The sequence below is a fragment of the Drosophila miranda genome, assembly GCF_003369915.1.
Source record: "Drosophila miranda strain MSH22 chromosome Y unlocalized genomic scaffold, D.miranda_PacBio2.1 Contig_Y1_pilon, whole genome shotgun sequence".
NCBI classification, from domain to species: Eukaryota; Metazoa; Arthropoda; class Insecta; order Diptera; family Drosophilidae; genus Drosophila; species Drosophila miranda.
This window is the reverse complement of record NW_022881603.1, coordinates 27,509,688-27,529,785: the sequence shown is the minus strand read 5'-3', so window position 1 is coordinate 27,529,785 and position 20,098 is coordinate 27,509,688. Positions and strand designations below refer to the sequence as shown.

Sequence of the window (20,098 nt, the reverse complement as noted above, 5' to 3'; positions counted from 1 at the left end):
TAATCCACAAAGAAAAATAATAATAACCACAAATAATATCAAAGAACAACAACAAGAAGAATGAATGAATGTGAGATTATGGGAAACAAGTCTCTCTATATTAATTTTTATTTTTTTTATTTAACCAATTAAAATTGATCCACAAAAATTATGGAAAAATATCTGAGAGAAAATTCACTTATAATTAATTGAAAAATAAAGCGAATGAAACAAATAATCATTTCAAAATTCGAAACTCAAGTCAAATCAATGTTCTAAGAATTTATTCCACAAAGAAAACACGAGAAAAATAAATACCATTGAACAACAAGAAGAATGAAATAATGTGAGATTATGAGAAACAATTCTTTATACATAATTTTTTTTTTTGTATTTGATAAAAAATTGATTATTGAACACAAATCTACTTATAATTAATTGAATAAAGAATGAATGCGAGATTATTAGAAAAAATTCTTTAAAAATTTTTTTTGTATATCAATATAAATTTGATTTAAAAAAAATGTATGCAAAAATAAAGCGTATGATTAAATAACCATTAAATAATTCGGAACTGAATCAGGCCGAATGTTGATCTGATTCATAAATTTTAGGATAGACGCGGAACCAGAAGCAGAAGGAAAAATGAGAACGATGAGTAGTAGAAAGAGAAGTAGAAGAAGAAAGAGAAGTAGTAGTAGATGTAGAAGTAGAATGAGATGCAGAAGTAGTCGAGAAGGGGAGTCGTAGTGCTGGCCATGTTGAAATTTTACAAGGTGGTCCACAAACTCTCTTTTCTGTTCTTATTTTACTCAGCACTACTTTCATATTTTATGAGAGAGAGAGAAGAACGATGTGTGCTGTTGTAATAAGCGTTAAAAAGCCCCGAAAAGAGAGCTCGTTGCGGGCCGCGCTTTCCACACTAAAGTCCAGTGTCGAAGGTATCGAAAGTATCTCTTTTCGCGCTCTTTTCGGGTCTTGTTTTGAGCTCTCTCTCATTAAACATGGCCTCAAAGCGCTCTCCCTAGTGCTGAGCGTAACATTAGCCCCGAAAAGAAAGATTTGCGGGCCACCTTGCATAATTTCAGCTTTCCCACACTAAAAATCAGTATCGATAGTATCGAAAGTATCGATGCACTATCGATACACGCTGCCCAGCCGGTGTCCAGCGGGTGATTAGCAGCACTGTAAATGTGAAGCTCTCTGAAAAAGTTTTTCTGGTGAAAATTGTTCCATTTCGGAAAAAAAAAAAACATGGACGAGGCTAAGGGAGATACAAATATGCGCTTTCTATCGGTAAGTGGGAAAAGGCGTATGCCCTCGAGCATGAATAGAATCTAACAACTGTGCCGCCCCCGAAGCCGAACATCAAAGACTGCCTCGGCTGCAGCGATGTGAGCGTGTCGTTCCCCCAATCGAACAGCGTGCACGTGCTGCTGTACAAGCCGATGGGGCAGGAGCAGGCCCGCGACACCGTCAATGTGGCCGTGACGCCTGTGGCACAGGCCATACAGCTGCTGCGACAGCGACAGCGACTTGGACCTGGAGCCGTCCACATCGGCGCAGGCAAGAGTGCGTCTCGAGGAGCGGAAGAAACGCCACGAGGCGGCACGTAATCGCAAGAAAATCTTCGTAGTCGAAAAGGAGGTGATGGTCGAGCGGCGATTCGACGATCCCCAGAGTCTGGACTGGGTCACCTTTACGGTGAACGGTGGCGAGATCCTCAAATGGCAGCTGGACGAGTTCCACGCTCAGTTCTTCGAGGATCCCCAGTACTCGTCCATCCATCTGTGTGATCTGCAGCACAAGTGCGCCGGCAATTGGCTGCAGATCATCCGGGCGGACGGCAATGGCTACAAAACTTTCAGTGGGTCTCGCATCGGATAAATCATTTGTTTTTAGGGGTTTGCTACATTTCGCGATTCATTACAGGACCCCGGGCAATCCTTTTGAGATCTTTGCCAAGCTCTTCGTTCGCAAGGAGCTGGATGAGGAGGATTTGGTGTGCAAATTGGCCGAATCCTGTATTACCGTCAACGAGGCCGTACTCCGCTCGGAGCGTCAGTTCGTGATGCAGGTGTTCAACCATGTGCGCGGCATATTCGAGTACATCACCATGAAGCAGTATACGGTGTGGTTCCTGGTGCCCGGCGCCCAGGGCCCTCAAAGTCTGACCGAAGAGGTATATGCTACCTCTCTGTTTTTCACATGTTTTTCATTGCGTTTTCCTCCGGCAGGATCTCGACTTCGATTTGCGTACTGTGCGCACTTCCATCCGTATTGCTGGCGACAACAGGAACATCTTCTGGAGCCAGTCCGATCACAATGTCCAGAACTTGCTGATGGTCTCCTTCCAGTTGGCCCTGAGCAGCATTGCCAAGCAATCGGTGCTGATTATCAGCCATTTGGATAAGGTTTTCACTGTGTGCCTTTGAGTCTACGTTTCTCTTGATCCCCCCTCCACCCGTCCTGTATCTTATAGATAGCTGATTTCGTGACCTGGCAGCTTATCACGGCTTCCTACATGAACGACATCTATGCCCGTGGACCCACAGATTCGGTAAGATCCCCAGCAGTTGCCCATTCCCGACTTTGGTTTCCTTTAATGTAGATGCTGTTCCAGAAATGGGTTTGCATGCGCTACTTGCAACGCATCGTCGAAATGGCCCAGGCCAACTGCATCATTGTCCTCATCGAGTATCCCAGCTTCCTGAGCATTCTCTCCGACGAGCGGCATGTGATCAAGTGTGAGAAGCAGCCGGGCAAAGAATCCTGGGACGTTAAAGTTGCGTCCGCCGAATCGTCCGAGTCCCGCTTGGAAATCCTTAAGAATGCCATAAATTTGGAGCTAGGCAGTGTCGCGCCCGCCACCCCTCAAGAATAAGGCATCTATCAAGCGCTCATCCAATTTTAGTTTTACAAATATTTCCTTTGCTCCTCCATTGTTCCATTGCTCGTTTTGTAATTACGCAGCCGCCGCCGCCGCCGCCGCCGCTGCCGCTCACGGAACAACAACAGGAGCACCATTCTTCAGCTCCATTTCAATTAGGGTTTTGCCGGCTGTCAGTTTGAATGCCACACAGCCAGCAAGCCATCGCCATCACCATCACCATTCTCATCCTCATCCATATCCCTGCCACCGCAACAGCAGCAGCAACTGCAACTACAACTACAATGGCTGTCAGTCAAAGGCACGCGTCATTTGCTGGCGAAATGCATTTTACGTAAACCTAAAAGCATTTTAATCTAAACCCCAACGGCCACCGCTATCGACCCAGTTAGAAGACAGGCACCACGGCCTGGAGATGCATTTGGAAGGAGCGACTGTCTGTCTGGCTGACTTGACTGATTGGCGGTTGTTGGGGCAACTTTTCGACGCAAGAACATATCCGAATGTGCTACAGAAGATATTTGCATAAAATAGTTAACATTTCAGACGAAGCCGAAGGAAACAGAACACTTTTTTTTTTGTTGTAGAATTAAAGATATTTAAGCTTTGGGATTCAATAAGTGCCTTGGTGGGGCCAAAACTTACATATATAACATATTCCATTCGTTCAAAAATAATATCAGAGAACAACAAGAGATGGATCCCATTTATTTGGAAAAAATACACACATTTTTTTTTTATTGTACCAAGATGAATTGATAAAAAATGGAAAAAAAATACACTATTGAATTCATAACAAAATAATGCGAGCGAAGGAAATAATCATTAAAAAATAAGAATCTGAAATCAAAAAAAATGTGCCAAGAATTTATTTCACAAGGAAAACAAAAAAAAATAAAATTGGAACAAATTCTTTCTTTACAAATACATTTTTTTGTTTATATCCAAATAAAATTGATCCACAAAAATTATGGAAAAATATCAGAAAGAAAATGCACTGTTAAGTAACTGAAAAATAAAGCGAGTGAAACAAATAATCTTTAAAAATTCGAGTCTAAAATTAAATCAATGTGCCAAGAGTTTAATCCACAAAGAAAAATAATAATAACCACAAATAATATCAAAGAACAACAACAAGAAGAATGAATGAATGTGAGATTATGGGAAACAAGTCTCTCTATATTAATTTTTATTTTTTTTATTTAACCAATTAAAATTGATCCACAAAAATTATGGAAAAATATCTGAGAGAAAATTCACTTATAATTAATTGAAAAATAAAGCGAATGAAACAAATAATCATTTCAAAATTCGAAACTCAAGTCAAATCAATGTTCTAAGAATTTATTCCACAAAGAAAACACGAGAAAAATAAATACCAGAGAACAACAAGAAGAATGAAATAATGTGAGATTATGAGAAACAATTCTTTATACATAATTTTTTTTTTGTATTTGATAAAAAATTGATTACTGAACACAAATCTACTTATAATTAATTGAATAAAGAATGAATGCGAGATTATTAGAAAAAATTCTTTTAAAATTTTTTTTGTATATCAATATAAATTTGATTAAAAAAAAATGTATGCAAAAATAAAGCGTATGATTAAATAACCATTAAATAATTCGGAACTGAATCAGGCCGAATGTTGATCTGATTCATAAATTTTAGGATAGACGCGGAACCAGAAGCAGAAGGAAAAATGAGAACGATGAGTAGTAGAAAGAGAAGTAGTAGTAGATGTAGAAGTAGAATGAGATGCAGAAGTAGTTGAGAAGGGGAGTCGTAGTGCTGGCCATGTTGAAATTTTACAAGGTGGTCCACAAACTCTCTTTTCGGTTCTTATTTTACTCAGCAATACTTTCATATTTTATGAGAGAGAGAGAAGAACGATGTGTGCTGTTGTAATAAGCGTTAAAAAGCCCCGAAAAGAGAGCTCGTTGCGGGCCGCGCTTTCCACACTAAAATCCAGTGTCGAAGGTATCGAAAGTATCTCTTTTCGCGCTCTTTTCGGGTCTTGTTTTGAGCTCTCTCTCATTAAACATGTCCTCAAAGCGCTCTCCCTAGTGCTGAGCGTAACATAAGCCCCGAAAAGAGAGATTTGCGGGCCACCTTGCATAATTTCAGCTTTCCCACACTAAAAATCAGTATCGATAGTATCGAAAGTATCGATGCACTATCGATACACGCTGCCCAGCCGGTGTCCAGCGGGTGATTAGCAACACTGTGAATGTGAAGCTCTCTGAAAAAGTTTTTCTGGTGAAAATTGTTCGATTTCGGCAAAACAAAAAACATGTACGAGGCTAAGGGAGATACAAATATGCGCTTTCTATCGGTAAGTGGGAAAAGGCGTATGCCCTCGAGCATGAATAGAATCTAACAACTGTGCCGCCCCGAAGCTGAACATCAAAGACTGCCTCGGCTGCAGCGATGTGAGCGTGTCGTTCCCCAATCGAACAGCGTGCACGTGCTGCTGTACAAGCCGATGGGACAGGAGCAGGCCCGCGACACCGTCAATGTGGCCGTGACGCCTGTGGCACAGGCCATACAGCTGCTGTGCACTCGGACCTTTCCGGACGCCGAGAGCTTGGAGCGGCTGCCGCTGCTGGAGGTGGGACGCGGCAGCGTTTCCCTGCGCTTTCAGGTGTTGCAGCCCGCACCCTCGGAGGAGGACAGCGACAGCGACTTGGACCTGGAGCCGTCCACATCGGCGCAGGCAAGAGTGCGTCTCGAGGAGCGGAAGAAACGCCACGAGGCGGCACGTAATCGCAAGAAAATCTTCGTAGTCGAAAAGGAGGTGATGGTCGAGCGGCGATTCGACGATCCCCAGAGCCTGGACTGGGTCACCTTTACGGTGAACGGTGGCGAGATCCTCAAATGGCAGCTGGACGAGTTCCACGCTCAGTTCTTCGAGGATCCCCAGTACTCGTCCATCCATCTGTGGGATCTGCAGCACAAGTGCGCCGGCAATTGGCTGCAGATCATCCGGGCGGACGGCAATGGCTACAAAAACTTTCAGTGGGTCTCTCATCTGCTAAAATCATTTGTTTTTAGGGGTTTGCTACATTTCGCGATTCATTACAGGACCCCGGGCAATCCTTTTGAGATCTTTGCCAAGCTCTTCGTTCGCAAGGAGCTGGATGAGGAGGATTTGGTGTGCAAATTGGCCGAATCCTGTATTACCGTCAACGAGGCCGTACTCCGCTCGGAGCGTCAGTTCGTGATGCAGGTGTTCAACCATGTGCGCGGCATATTCGAGTACATCACCATGAAGCAGTATACGGTGTGGTTCCTGGTGCCCGGCGCCCAGGGCCCTCAAAGTCTGACCGAAGAGGTATATGCGACCTCTCTGTTTTCCACATGTTTTTCATTGCGTTTTCCTCCGGCAGGATCTCGACTTCGATTTGCGTACTGTGCGCACTTCCATCCGTATTGCTGGCGACAACAGGAACATCTTCTGGAGCCAGTCCAATCACAATGTCCGGAACTTGCTGATGGTCTCCTTCCAGTTGGCCCTGAGCAGCATTGCCAAGCAATCGGTGCTGATTATCAGCCATTTGGATAAGGTTTGCACTGTGTGCCTTTGAGTCTACGTTTCTCTTGATCCCCCCTCCACCCGTCCTGTATCTTATAGATAGCTGATTTCGTGACCTGGCAGTTTATCACGGCTTCCTACATGAACGACATCTATGCCCGTGGACCCACAGATTCGGTAAGATCCCCAGCAGTTGCCCATTCCCGACTTTGGTTTCCTTTAATGTAGATGCTGTTCCAGAAATGGGTTTGCATGCGCTACTTGCAACGCATCGTCGAAATGGCCCAGGCCAACTGCATCATTGTCCTCATCGAGTATCCCAGCTTCCTGAGCATTCTCTCCGACGAGCGGCATGTGATCAAGTGTGAGAAACAGCCGGACAAAGAATCCTGGGACGTTAAAGTTGCGTCCGCCGAATCGTCCGAGTCCCGCTTGGAAATCCTTAAGAATGCCATAAATTTGGAGCTAGGCAGTGTCGCGCCCGCCACCCCTCAAGGATAAGGCATCTATCAAGCGCTCATCCAATTTTAGTTTTACAAATATTTCCTTTGCTCCTCCATTGTTCCATTGCTCGTTTTGTAATTACGCAGCCGCCGCCGGCGCCGCCGCCGCCGCCGCTACTGCCGCTCACGGAACAACAACAGGAGCACCATTCTTCAGCTCCATTTCAATTAGGGTTTTTCCGGCTGTCAGTTTGAATGCCACACAGCCAGCAAGCCATCGCCATCACCATCACCATTCTCATCATGAAAAACGAGGTGGAACGTTGTGAGTTGCTGCGGACACCGCAACTCTACAGTTATACCCGATACTAAGTCAGTATGGCTCTCCTGCGGCAGACGCCGCTAATATTGAACCACACGACAAAGAGTGCGTGCGAGAGAGACAGAAAATCAGTCTGAGCGTGACGTCGGGCGCTGCGTTGCCACTGAAATTTGATATCTTGCTTTTGGCTACAAAAATGATCCGATCTGATCCAGATTCAGCAATCTAAAAGATATGGTCATTATCTATGATTCTGCGTTTTTAGTTTTCTCGAATGTGCAATATAGTGGATGCAACAGATTTTCGTCTTTTGTGGGGGCGGAAGGGGGTGGGGCGAAATTCTGAGATAAACGTTTTATAGTGAGATCTAACAGAAGTGCGGATACCAAATTTGGTTACTCTAGCCTTAATAGTCTCTGAGATTTGTGGATGCCCCAGATTTTCGTCCTTTGCGGGGGCGGAAGGGGGTGTGGCGAAATTTGGACACGAAACGGTCAAGGTCCGATATCACAGGAGTGTGAATACCAAATTTGGTTGCTCTGGATCTTATAGGTTCTGAGATCCTTGAACTCATATTTTGCAATTGGCAAAGCCGACCATGAAACCTGTGTGTTAGAGAGAGACAGAGCGAGAAAAAATGAAATTGTTTTCTTGATTCTGGCTAAAATCATAATACTATCTGGTTCAGATTTTGCACTGTAGAAGATATGGTCATCCTCACCGATTCTGCGTTTTTGGTTTTATCGTATCTTTAAAAATGTGGATGCCACAGATTTTCGTCCTTTGTGGGGGCGGAAGTGGGCGGGGCGAAGTTTTGAAATATTTTTGTAGCAGTGACATATCACAGAAGTCTGGATCCAAAACATCGTTGCTCTAGCTCTTATAGTCTTTGAGCACTAGGCGCTGAAGGGGACGGACGGACGGACGGACGGACAGACGGACAGACAGACAGGGCTCAATCGACTCGGCTATTGATGCTGATATGGGGTCGGAAACGATTCCTTCTGGACGTTACACACATCCACTTTTACCACAAATCTAATATACCCCAATACTCATTTTGAGTATCGGGTATAATAAAGCGAATGAAACAAATAATCATTTCAAAATTCGAAACTCAAGTCAAATCAATGTTCTAAGAATTTATTCCACAAAGAAAACACGAGAAAAATAAATACCAGAGAACAACAAGAAGAATGAAATAATGTGGGATTATGAGAAACAATTCCTTAAACATAATTTTTTTTTTTTTTGTATTTGATAAAAAATTGATTACTGAACACAAATCTACTTATAATTAATTGAATAAAGAATGAATGCGAGATTATTAGAAAAAATTCTTTTAAAATTTTTTTTGTATATCAATATAAATTTGATTTAAAAAAAATGAATGCAAAAATAAAGCGTATGATTAAATAACCATTAAATAATTCGGAACTGAATCAGGCCGAATGTTGATCTGATTCATAAATTTTAGGATAGACGCGGAACCAGAAGCAGAAGGAAAAATGAGAACGATGAGTAGTAGAAAGAGAAGTAGAAGAAGAAAGAGAAAGTAGTAGATGTAGAAGTAGAATGAGATGCAGAAGTAGTCGAGAAGGGGAGTCGTAGTGCTGGCCATGTTGAAATTTTACAAGGTGGTCCACAAACTCTCTTTTCGGTTCTTATTTTACTCAGCACTACTTTCATATTTTATGAGAGAGAGAGAGAAGAACGATGTGTGCTGTTGTAATAAGCGTTAAAAAGCCCCGAAAAGAGAGCTCGTTGCGGGCCGCGCTTTCCACACTAAAATCCAGTGTCGAAGGTATCGAAAGTATCTCTTTTCGCGCTCTTTTCGGGTCTTGTTTTGAGCTCTCTCTCATTAAACATGGCCTCAAAGCGCTCTCCCTAGTGCTGAGCGTAACATAAGCCCAGAAAAGAGAGATTTGCGGGCCACCTTGCATAATTTCAGCTTTCCCACACTAAAAATCAGGATCGATAGTATCGAAAGTATCGATGCACTATCGATACACGCTGCCCAGCCGGTGTCCAGCGGGTGATTAGCAACACTGTGAATGTGAAGCTCTCTGAAAAAGTTTTTCTGGTGAAAATTGTTCGATTTCGGCAAAAAAAAAAAACATGGACGAGGCTAAGGGAGATAAAAATATGCGCTTTCTATCGGTAAGTGGGAAAAGGCGTATGCCCTCGAGCATGAATAGAATCTAACAACTGTGCCGCCCCCGAAGCTGAACATCAAAGACTGCCTCGGCTGCAGCGATGTGAGCGTGTCGTTCCCCCAATCGAACAGCGTGCACGTGCTGCTGTACAAGCCGATGGGGCAGGAGCAGGCCCGCGACACCGTCAATGTGGCCGTGACGCCTGTGGCACAGGCAATACAGCTGCTGTGCACTCGGACCTTTCCGGACGCCGAGAGCTTGGAGCGGCTGCCGCTGCTGGAGGTGGGACGCGGCAGCGTTTCCCTGCGCTTTCAGGTGTTGCAGCCCGCACCCTCGAAGGAGGACAGCGACAGCGACTTGGACCTGGAGCCGTCCACATCGGCGCAGGCAAGAGTGCGTCTCGAGGAGCGGAAGAAACGCCACGAGGCGGCACGTAATCGCAAGAAAATCTTCGTAGTCGAAAAGGAGGTGATGGTCGAGCGGCGATTCGACGATCCCCAGAGCCTGGACTGGGTCACCTTTACGGTGAACGGTGGCGAGATCCTCAAATGGCAGCTGGACGAGTTCCACGCTCAGTTCTTCGAAGATCCCCAGTACTCGTCCATCCATCTGTGGGATCTGCAGCACAAGTGCGCCGGCAATTGGCTGCAGATCATCCGGGCGGACGGCAATGGCTACAAAAACTTTCAGTGGGTCTCGCATCGGCTAAAATCATTTGTTTTTAGGGGTTTGCTACATTTCGCGATTCATTACAGGACCCCGGGCAATCCTTTTGAGATCTTTGCCAAGCTCTTCGTTCGCAAGGAGCTGGATGAGGAGGATTTGGTGTGCAAATTGGCCGAATCCTGTATTACCGTCAACGAGGCCGTACTCCGCTCGGAGCGTCAGTTCGTGATGCAGGTGTTCAACCATGTGCGCGTCATATTCGAGTACATCACCATGAAGCAGTATACGGTGTGGTTCCTGGTGCCCGGCGCCCAGGGCCCTCAAAGTCTGACAGAAGAGGTATATGCGACCTCTCTGTTTTCCACATGTTTTTCATTGCGTTTTCCTCCGGCAGGATCTCGACTTCGATTTGCGTACTGTGCACACTTCCATCCGTATTGCTGGCGACAACAGGAACATCTTCTGGAGCCATATCCGATCACAATGTCCAGAACTTGCTGATGGTCTCCTTCCAGTTGGCCCTGAGCAGCATTGCCAAGCAATCGGTGCTGATTATCAGCCATTTGGATAAGGTTTGCACTGTGTGCCTTTGAGTCTACGTTTCTCTTGATCCCCCCTCCACCCGTCCTGTATCTTATAGATAGCTGATTTCGTGACCTGGCAGTTTATCACGGCTTCCTACATGAACGACATCTATGCCCGTGGACCCACAGATTCGGTAAGATCCCCAGCAGTTGCCCATTCCCGACTTTGGTTTCCTTTAATGTAGATGCTGTTCCAGAAATGGGTTTGCATGCGCTACTTGCAACGCATCGTCGAAATGGCCCAGGCCAACTGCATCATTGTCCTCATCGAGTATCCCAGCTTCCTGAGCATTCTCTCCGACGAGCGGCATGTGATCAAGTGTGAGAAGCAGCCGGACAAAGAATCCTGGGACGTTAAAGTTGCGTCCGCCGAATCGTCCGAGTCCCGCTTGGAAATCCTTAAGAATGCCATAAATTTGGAGCTAGGCAGGGTCGCGCCCGCCACCCCTCAAGGATAAGGCATCTATCAAGCGCTCATCCAATTTTAGTTTTACAAATATTTCCTTTGCTCCTCCATTGTTCCATTGCTCGTTTTGTAATTACGCAGCCGCCGCCGCCGCTGCCTCTCACGGAACAACAACAGGAGCACCATTCTTCAGCTCCATTTCAATTAGGGTTTTGCCGGCTGTCAGTTTGAATGCCACACAGCCAGCAAGCCATCGCCATCACCATCACCATTCTCATCCTCATCCATATCCCTGCCACCGCAACAGCAGCAGCAACTGCAACTACAACTACAATGGCTGTCAGTCAAAGGCACGCGTCATTTGCTGGCGAAATGCATTTTACGTAAACCTAAAAGCATTTTAAGCTAAACCCCAACGCCCACCGCTATCGACCCAGTTAGAAGACAGGCACCACGGCCTGGAGATGCATTTGGAAGGAGCGACTGTCTGTCTGGCTGACTTGACTGATTACCGGTTGTTGGGGCAACTTTTGTGCTACAGAAGATATTTTCATAAAATAGTTAACATTTCAGACGAAGCCGAAGGAAACAGAACATTTTTTTTTTTTGTAGAATTAAAGATATTCAAGATTTGGCATTCAATAAGTGCCTTAATAAAACTTACATATATAACATATTCCATTCATTCAAAAATAATATCAGAGAACAACAAGAGATGGATCCCATTTATTTGGAAAAAATACACACATTTTTTTTTTATTGTATCAAGATGAATTGATAAAAAATGGAAAAAAAATACACTATTGAATTGATAACAAAATAAAGCGAGCGAAGGAAATAATCATTAAAAAATAAGAATCTGAAATCAAAAAAAAGTGCCAAGAATTTATTTCACAAGGAAAAAAAAAAAATAAAATTGGAAAAAATTCTTTCTTTACAAATACATTTTTTTGTTTATATCCAAATAAAATTGATCCACAAAAATTATGGAAAAATATCAGAAAGAAAATGCACTGTTAAGTAACTGAAAAATAAAGCGAGTGAAACAAATAATCTATAAAAATTCGAGTCTAAAATTAAATCAATGTGCCAAGAGTTTAATCCACAAAGAAAAATAATAATAACCACAAATAATATCAAAGAACAACAACAAGAAGAATGAATGAATGTGAGATTATGGGAAACAAGTCTCTCTATATTAATTTTTATTTTTTTTATTTAACCAATTAAAATTGATCCACAAAAATGATGGAAAAATATCTGAGAGAAAATTCACTTAGAATTAATCGAAAAATAAAGCGAATGAAACAAATAATCATTTCAAAATTCGAAACTCAAGTCAAATCAATGTTCTAAGAATTTATTCCACAAAGAAAACACGAGAAAAATAAATACCAGAGAACAACAAGAAGAATGAAATAATGTGAGATTATGAGAAACAATTCTTTATACCTAATTTTTTTTTTGTATTTGATAAAAAATTGATTACTGAACACAAATCTACTTATAATTAATAGAATAAAGAATAAATGCGAGATTATTAGAAAAAATTCTTTTAAAATTTTTTTTGTATATCAATATAAATTTGATTTAAAAAAAATGTATGCAAAAATAAAGCGTATGATTAAATAACCATTAAATAATTCGGAACTGAATCAGGCCGAATGTTGATCTGATTCATAAATTTTAGGATAGACGCGGAACCAGAAGCAGAAGGAAAAATGAGAACGATGAGTAGTAGAAAGAGAAGTAGAAGAAGAAAGAGAAGTAGTAGTAGATGTAGAAGTAGAATGAGATGCAGAAGTAGTCGAGAAGGGGAGTCGTAGTGCTGGCCATGTTGAAATTTTACAAGGTGGTCCACAAACTCTCTTTTCGGTTCTTATTTTACTCAGCACTACTTTCATATTTTATGAGAGAGAGAGAGAAGAACGATGTGTGCTGTTGTAATAAGCGTTAAAAAGCCCCGAAAAGAGAGCTCGTTGCGGGCCGCGCTTTCCACACTAAAATCCAGTGTCGAAGGTATCGAAAGTATCTCTTTTCGCGCTCTTTTCGGGTCTTGTTTTGAGCTCTCTCTCATTAAACATGGCCTCAAAGCGCTCTCCCTAGTGCTGAGCGTAACATAAGCCCAGAAAAGAGAGATTTGCGGGCCACCTTGCATAATTTCAGCTTTCCCACACTAAAAATCAGGATCGATAGTATCGAAAGTATCGATGCACTATCGATACACGCTGCCCAGCCGGTGTCCAGCGGGTGATTAGCAACACTGTGAGTGTGAAGCTCTCTGAAAAAGTTTTTCTGGTGAAAATTGTTCGATTTCGGCAAAAAAAAAAAAACATGGACGAGGCTAAGGGAGATAAAAATATGCGCTTTCTATCGGTAAGTGGGAAAAGGCGTATGCCCTCGAGCATCAATAGAATCTAACAACTGTGCCGCCCCCGAAGCTGAACATCAAAGACTGCCTCGGCTGCAGCGATGTGAGGGTGTCGTTCCCCCAATCGAACAGCGTGCACGTGCTGCTGTACAAGCCGATGGGGCAGGAGCAGGCCCGCGACACCGTCAATGTGGCCGTGACGCCTGTGGCACAGGCCATACAGCTGCTGTGCACTCGGACCTTTCCGGACGCCGAGAGCTTGGAGCGTCTGCCGCTGCTGGAGGTGGGACGCGGCAGCGTTTCCATGCGCTTTCAGGTGTTGCAGCCCGCACCCTCGGAGGAGGACAGCGACAGCGACTTGGACCTGGAGCCGTCCACATCGGCGCAGGCAAGAGTGCGACTCGAGGAGCGGAAGAAACGCCACGAGGCGGCACGTAATCGCAAGAAAATCTTCGTAGTCGAAAAGGAGGTGATGGTCGAGCGGCGATTCGACGATCCCCAGTGTCTGGACTGGGTCACCTTTACGGTGAACGGTGGCGAGATCCTCAAATGGCAGCTGGACGAGTTCCACGCTCAGTTCTTCGAGGATCCCCAGTACTCGTCCATCCATCTGTGAGATCTGCAGCACAAGTGCGCCGGCAATTGGCTGCAGATCATCCGGGCGGACGGCAATGGCTACAAAAACTTTCAGTGGGTCTCGCATCGGCTAAAGTCATTTGTTTTTAGGGGTTTGCTACATTTCGCGATTCATTACAGGACCCCGGGCAATCCTTTTGAGATCTTTGCCAAGCTCTTCGTTCGCAAGGAGCTGGATGAGGAGGATTTGGTGTGCAAATTGGCCGAATCCTGTATTACCGTCAACGAGGCCGTACTCCGCTCGGAGCGTCAGTTCGTGATGCAGGTGTTCAACCATGTGCGCGGCATATTCGAGTACATCACCATGAAGCAGTATACGGTGTGGTTCCTGGTGCCCGGCGCCCAGGGCCCTCAAAGTCTGACCGAAGAGGTATATGCGACCTCTCTGTTTTCCACATGTTTTTCATTGCGTTTTCCTCCGGCAGGATCTCGACTTCGATTTGCGTACTGTGCGCACTTCCATCCGTATTGCTGGCGACAACAGGAACATCTTCTGGAGCCAGTCCGATCACAATGTCCAGAACTTGCTGATGGTCTCCTTCCAGTTGGCCCTGAGCAGCATTGCCAAGCAATCGGTGCTGATTATCAGCCATTTGGATAAGGTTTGCACTGTGTGCATTTGAGTCTACGTTTCTCTTGATCCCCCCTCCACCCGTCCTGTATCTTATAGATAGCTGATTTCGTGACCTGGCAGTTTATCACGGCTTCCTACATGAACGACATCTATGCCCGTGGACCCACAGATTCGGTAAGATCCCCAGCAGTTGCCCATTCCCGACTTTGGTTTCCTTTAATGTAGATGCTGTTCCAGAAATGGGTTTGCATGCGCTACTTGCAACGCATCGTCGAAATGGCCCAGGCCAACTGCATCATTGTCCTCATCGAGTATCCCAGCTTCCTGAGCATTCTCTCCGACGAGCGGCATGTGATCAAGTGTGAGAAGCAGCCGGACAAAGAATCCTGGGACTTTAAAGTTGCGTCCGCCGAATCGTCCGAGTCCCGCTTGGAAATCCTTAAGAATGCCATAAATTTGGAGCTAGGCAGTGTCGCGCCCGCCACCCCTCAAGAATAAGGCATCTATCAAGCGCTCATCCAATTTTAGTTTTACAAATATTTCCTTTGCTCCTCCATTGTTCCATTGCTCGTTTTGTAATTACGCAGCCGCCGCCGCCGCTGCCGCTCACGGAACAACAACAGGAGCACCATTCTTCAGCTCCATTTCAATTAGGGTTTTGCCGGCTGTAGGTTTGAATGCCACACAGCCAGCAAGCCATCGCCATCACCATCACCATTCTCATCCTCATCCATATCCCTGCCACCGCAACAGCAGCAGCAACTGCAACTACAACTACAATGGCTGTCAGTCAAAGGCACGCGTCATTTGCTGGCGAAATGCATTTTACGTAAACCTAAAAGCATTTTAAGCTAAACCCCAACGCCCACCGCTATCGACCCAGTTAGAAGACAGGCACCACGGCCTGGAGATGCATTTGGAAGGAGCGACTGTCTGTCTGGCTGACTTGACTGATTGGCGGTTGTTGGGGCAACTTTTCGACGCAAGAACATATCCGAATGTGCTACAGAAGATATTTTCATAAAATAGTTAACATTTCAGACGAAGCCGAAGGAAACAGAACACTTTTTTTTTGTAGAATTAAAGATATTCAAGATTTGGCATTCAATAAGTGCCTTGGTGGGGCCAAAACTTACATATATAACATATTCCATTCATTCAAAAATAATATCAGAGAACAACAAGAGATGGATCCCATTTATTTGGAAAAAATACACACATTTTTTTTTATTGTATCAAGATGAATTGATAAAAAATGGAAAAAAAATACACTATTGAATTGATAACAAAATAAAGCGAGCGAAGGAAATAATCATTAAAAAAAAAGAATCTGAAATCAAAAAAAATGTGCCAAGAATTTATTTCACAAGGAAAACAAAAAAAATAAAATTGGAAAAAATTCTTTCTTTACAAATACATTTTTTTGTTTATATCCAAATAAAATTGATCCACAAAAATTATGGAAAAATATCAGAAAGAAAATGCACTGTTAAGTAACTGAAAAATAAAGCGAGTGAAACAAATAATCTTTAAAAATTCGAGTCTAAAATTAAATCAATGTGCCAAGAGTTTAATCCACAAAGAAAAATAATAATAACCACAAATAATATCAAAGAACAACAACAAGAAGAATGAATGAATGTGAGATTATGGGAAACAAGTCTCTCTATATTAATTTTTATTTTTTTTATTTAACCAATTAAAATTGATCCACAAAAATGATGGAAAAATATCTGAGAGAAAATTCACTTATAATTAATTGAAAAATAAAGCGAATGAAACAAATAATCATTTCAAAATTCGAAACTCAAGTCAAATCAATGTTCTAAGAATTTATTCCACAAAGAAAACACGAGAAAAATAAATACCAGAGAACAACAAGAAGAATGAAATAATGTGAGATTATGAGAAACAATTCTTTATACATAATTTTTTTTTTGTATTTGATAAAAAATTGATTACTGAACACAAATCTACTTATAATTAATTGAATAAAGAATGAATGCGAGATTATTAGAAAAAATTCTTTTAAAATTTTTGTTGTATATCAATATAAATTTGATTTAAAAAAAATGTATGCAAGAATAAAGCGTATGATTAAATAACCATTAAATAATTCGACTCTCAAATGTGTTTTTTTAATTTTTTTTTTTATACTTTAGGGATAGGTCTATTTTTATTAATACATATCGTTGTTTGCTATTACTTTTGGAACAACTTATACAACAATCAGGAAAAATTATGATGAACTAAAAAAAAAAAAAAAAAAAAGCGTGTTATTAAGTTTGAAGAATTTGGAGAGGGATATTATTTGGTTCAATTATCTGATCAGGTTTCTAGGGTAGAGGTCCTCTTAGATCATTCTGTTGGGCAGGTCGACTGGGTGGGTCTCTTGTTCTTGCAAGACGTCTCTCAAATGTTATGCTAACGGAAAAGTAAGTTAATTTTTAGTTAGTTTTAATTTAACATATTTAACACATGATTATCTTAAGAGATACAATTTACAAATCAATTTAGCTGATTTGAAGCTACATTTTGTTTGGAAAAGGATAGATGGATACCTTTTGATAGAGAAATTAGTTTCTCTTTAGCCAGCGGCTCCACGGCTCATGCAGTTTATGCAATTTATTAGTGGGGAAACTGAGGCCGCAGGGTCAATCGGGCAGCTGTTCGTCTACGCGGATGATCATACGAGTAAATATGTGTGGAAAATGCATTAGCCTTGGGGCGACACCGAGGCCGTCTAGACAGGTTTCAGCCACACGATGCGTGCCACATTTCGCACCCCGGCCAGGAGATTGCTTGCCACGGCACTCAGGCAAATGACCCTGTCATCTGTTAATTGCGCAATGAAATATGTACGTGTAAATGTTGTGAATATTATTTTGGGTAGTCTCTAATGGAAGAGCTTAATGGAGGGTAATATATTGAGTAGAGAATATAATATTTTTCATCAACTGAAAGTTGGTTTGTGTCGTGAATTATCTTTTGATGGAACAGTCAAAGGCAGGAAAAAGCTAAAAGACTCCATCAAGTATAAAGACTCTTAATTTTTGTAATATTTAATGTTGATTGTGCAGTTTCCTTTGATAAGCAACCCGAAGAAGGGGGAAAGTGTTTAATGGAGTAAATTATAAATTAATTGGCGCTCCAGGACACCTGCTGCAGCGGACGTATTGGGCCATCTTTGTATGTAGGTACCTTTGACCTTATCTCCCCTCCCCTTAACACTCCGCCTGTTAAAAGCGCAACAACAACAACAAAAACACAACGAGTATTTAAAACTCGTTTCAACTAAATATTTAAACAGTTTATTATGCTGGAACCACCTCTACAGCGTTGGGGGGGTTGGGGTTCCTGCCACACACACAAACAGGGACACACATGTGGGCGTGGCATGCTGCACCCGCACTGGTGCCCCAAAACGCGCCTCTTGTTCGCTGGTTTTGTAAAATGGCGCGTGCAAAAATGTGCTTCCAAAAGGAAATTTAAATTTGAACTAATTATGAAGCCCCGCCTGGATTCAGGCTCCCGCCTGTCCTGCGTCCTGGCAGCTCTTGCAATTTGTTGTTGTCATTGTGGTTCTGCGGGTATCTATGGATACACACACACACACACACACTGTGATGTACCTATTTCAGGCTGAGGTAAGCTCAGGCCCGTCCAGGGGTCAATCCACAAGAAATTTGTAGAAGTTGGATGGAACCTTAAGGGCGGCGTCAGGGGGCGGCCTGTCGTAGAGAGGTGGATCGGGGCTAGAATGGGCGTCGCTCGTCGTGTATACGAAACGGCTGCGTAGACTCGGGGTGGGGTGGCGTCGGTGCCTCGACTAATTGGGGTGAACTTACGCAATCGGGAGTTTTTACTTTGATAATTCGACACTTTATTGTAATTCTTAGCGGTTTAAATGAACTTATTTTAATTGGTCGCCGATGTCTTCTTGTGAGTTCCGGGTACCGCGTCTGTACTCCGGACCGGGTCTCTGCGTAAGTTGCTCTTTGGTTCTCGTCGCCGTCTTTTTATAGGCCCGTATTGCTGGGTCTGCGGGTTTGACAAATGCACTTCCGCGTCGGGGTGCACTTTGCCGTTCTTGGTGATCGTCGCAGATTTTCACGGCGTCGACTTTCCTCCGTCGATGAACCCGGAAGACCGCACTCGGCCGATGGCTTGGCCCGGAGTGGGCAAGTTCGCATGACCTGATGTCTTTGTTGCAGTGTTGTAATTTGGCGATGTTTGGCGATGGAAAAGTCTTGGCCCGGTAGGGGCCGTCGAACTTCGGGGCTATCTTTGCCGCAAAGCCCTCGGCGGCGTTTGAGAGGTGGTGTTGGCGTAGTAGTACCAGTGATCCGACGGCGGGGCGCCATAGTCGCCGGCGGAGGTTGTAATGTCTCCCTTGTTCTTGACTGGCTCTCTGGATGTTGTTCCGGACGATGGCGAATACTTCTTTCAGCCTCGTCGCTTTGCTGGTGGCCGTCTCTGGCGTACTGCCTGTCCCGGGCGTGACTTCGTCGTAGAGATCGCCGGGGAGTCGGGGCTCTCTGCCTTGCAGGAGGACGGCGGGCTGAATCCGGTCGTCTCGGAGACGCTGGAGTTGATCGCCAATGTCATCTCGGGTAGGAGCTCGTCCCATGTATTCTGGTGGTCGTCGACGAACTGGGCGATCATCGTTTTCACAGTCCGATTGGGTCTCTTCGTCGGGTTTTCTTGGGGGCAATACGGGCCTGTGTGTTGCAGCTCCACGCCTGCGCTTCGCATGAATGTTCTGAACGATCGGCTGGTGGACTGGGTTCCGTTGTCGCAGTCGAATAGTTTCGGCACGCCGAAGCTGCTCAGTATTCGTTCTCTGAAGGCTCGTTCGAGGTTCGCCGTTGTCGCTTTCTTGAGGGGTACCAGTTCGACCCACTTGGAGAAAGTGTCGAAGAATACCAGTAAGATGGTGTTCCCGTGCTTGGACCGCGGTAATGGTCAGACGAAGTCGGCACACAAGGTGGCGAAGGGTTCTTCGGCTTTACGTGTGAGCATCCTGCCCACGGCCTTGCGCTGCGTGGCTTTGAACTTCTGACAGCTTGCGCAGCCCTGCACGTACCGTCGCACGTCTCGGTGTAGTCCTGGCCAGTAGTATCGATGTGTTGTCCTCAGGATGGTTTTCCGGACGCCGAGGTGTCCTACCGTTGGTTCGTCATGGCCTTCGCGGAGTACTCTCGTCCGGCCGTTTTTGGGCACGCATAGTTTCCACGGTTTGTGGTCGTCGTCGTCGGCTCCGTGTCCTAGATAGCGGTATCTTGACTTGACAGTGCGTCTGCGACTACGTTCTGGTTGCCGGCCCGATAGTGCACGTCGTATTGGTATTGCTGTAGTTCGAGCCCATCTTGCTACTCTACCGTAAGGGCTCTCGAGGGTATTCAGCCACTTTAGTGCGAGATGATCGGTTATGACGTCGAATCGGTAGCCTTCGAGATAGCATCGCATTTTTCCGATCGCCCAGATGACGGCGAGGCATTCCTTGTCGGTGGCCGTGTAGTTTTCTTCTGCC

The 20,098-nt window shown here is 44.2% G+C and overlaps 4 protein-coding genes across 4 annotated transcripts; all 4 read left to right on the top strand.

Moving 5' to 3' along the window:
• Nucleotides 1–1,233: 1,233 nt before the first annotated feature.
• On the top strand, nt 1,234–7,012 carry LOC117191562 (protein ORD-like). Its single transcript, XM_033396391.1, has 7 exons — nt 1,234–1,275; nt 1,341–1,484; nt 5,415–5,890; nt 5,957–6,206; nt 6,262–6,438; nt 6,507–6,584; nt 6,648–7,012. Exons 1-7 carry the CDS (start codon nt 1,234–1,236, stop codon nt 6,906–6,908), a joined length of 1,428 nt encoding a protein of 475 aa, XP_033252282.1. The 3' UTR covers nt 6,909–7,012.
• A 2,141-nt stretch (nt 7,013–9,153) lies between these two features.
• On the top strand, nt 9,154–10,712 carry LOC117191802 (protein ORD-like). The gene is made up of 5 exons (XM_033396563.1): nt 9,154–9,332; nt 9,398–10,017; nt 10,084–10,333; nt 10,389–10,566; nt 10,635–10,712. The coding sequence occupies exons 1-4, from the start codon at nt 9,291–9,293 to the stop codon at nt 10,563–10,565; spliced, it is 1,089 nt and encodes a 362-aa protein (XP_033252454.1). The 5' UTR covers nt 9,154–9,290; the 3' UTR covers nt 10,566; nt 10,635–10,712.
• Nucleotides 10,713–13,262: 2,550 nt separating this feature from the next.
• Nucleotides 13,263–14,204, top strand: LOC117191806 (protein ORD-like). The gene is made up of 3 exons (XM_033396568.1): nt 13,263–13,360; nt 13,426–14,045; nt 14,112–14,204. Exons 1-2 carry the CDS (start codon nt 13,319–13,321, stop codon nt 13,969–13,971), a joined length of 588 nt encoding a protein of 195 aa, XP_033252459.1. The 5' UTR covers nt 13,263–13,318; the 3' UTR covers nt 13,972–14,045; nt 14,112–14,204.
• LOC117191561 (protein ORD-like) lies at nt 14,027–15,889 on the top strand. Its single transcript, XM_033396390.1, has 5 exons — nt 14,027–14,049; nt 14,112–14,361; nt 14,417–14,593; nt 14,662–14,739; nt 14,803–15,889. The coding sequence occupies exons 1-5, from the start codon at nt 14,027–14,029 to the stop codon at nt 15,061–15,063; spliced, it is 789 nt and encodes a 262-aa protein (XP_033252281.1). The 3' UTR covers nt 15,064–15,889.
• The last annotated feature ends 4,209 nt before the right edge of the window (nt 15,890–20,098 follow it).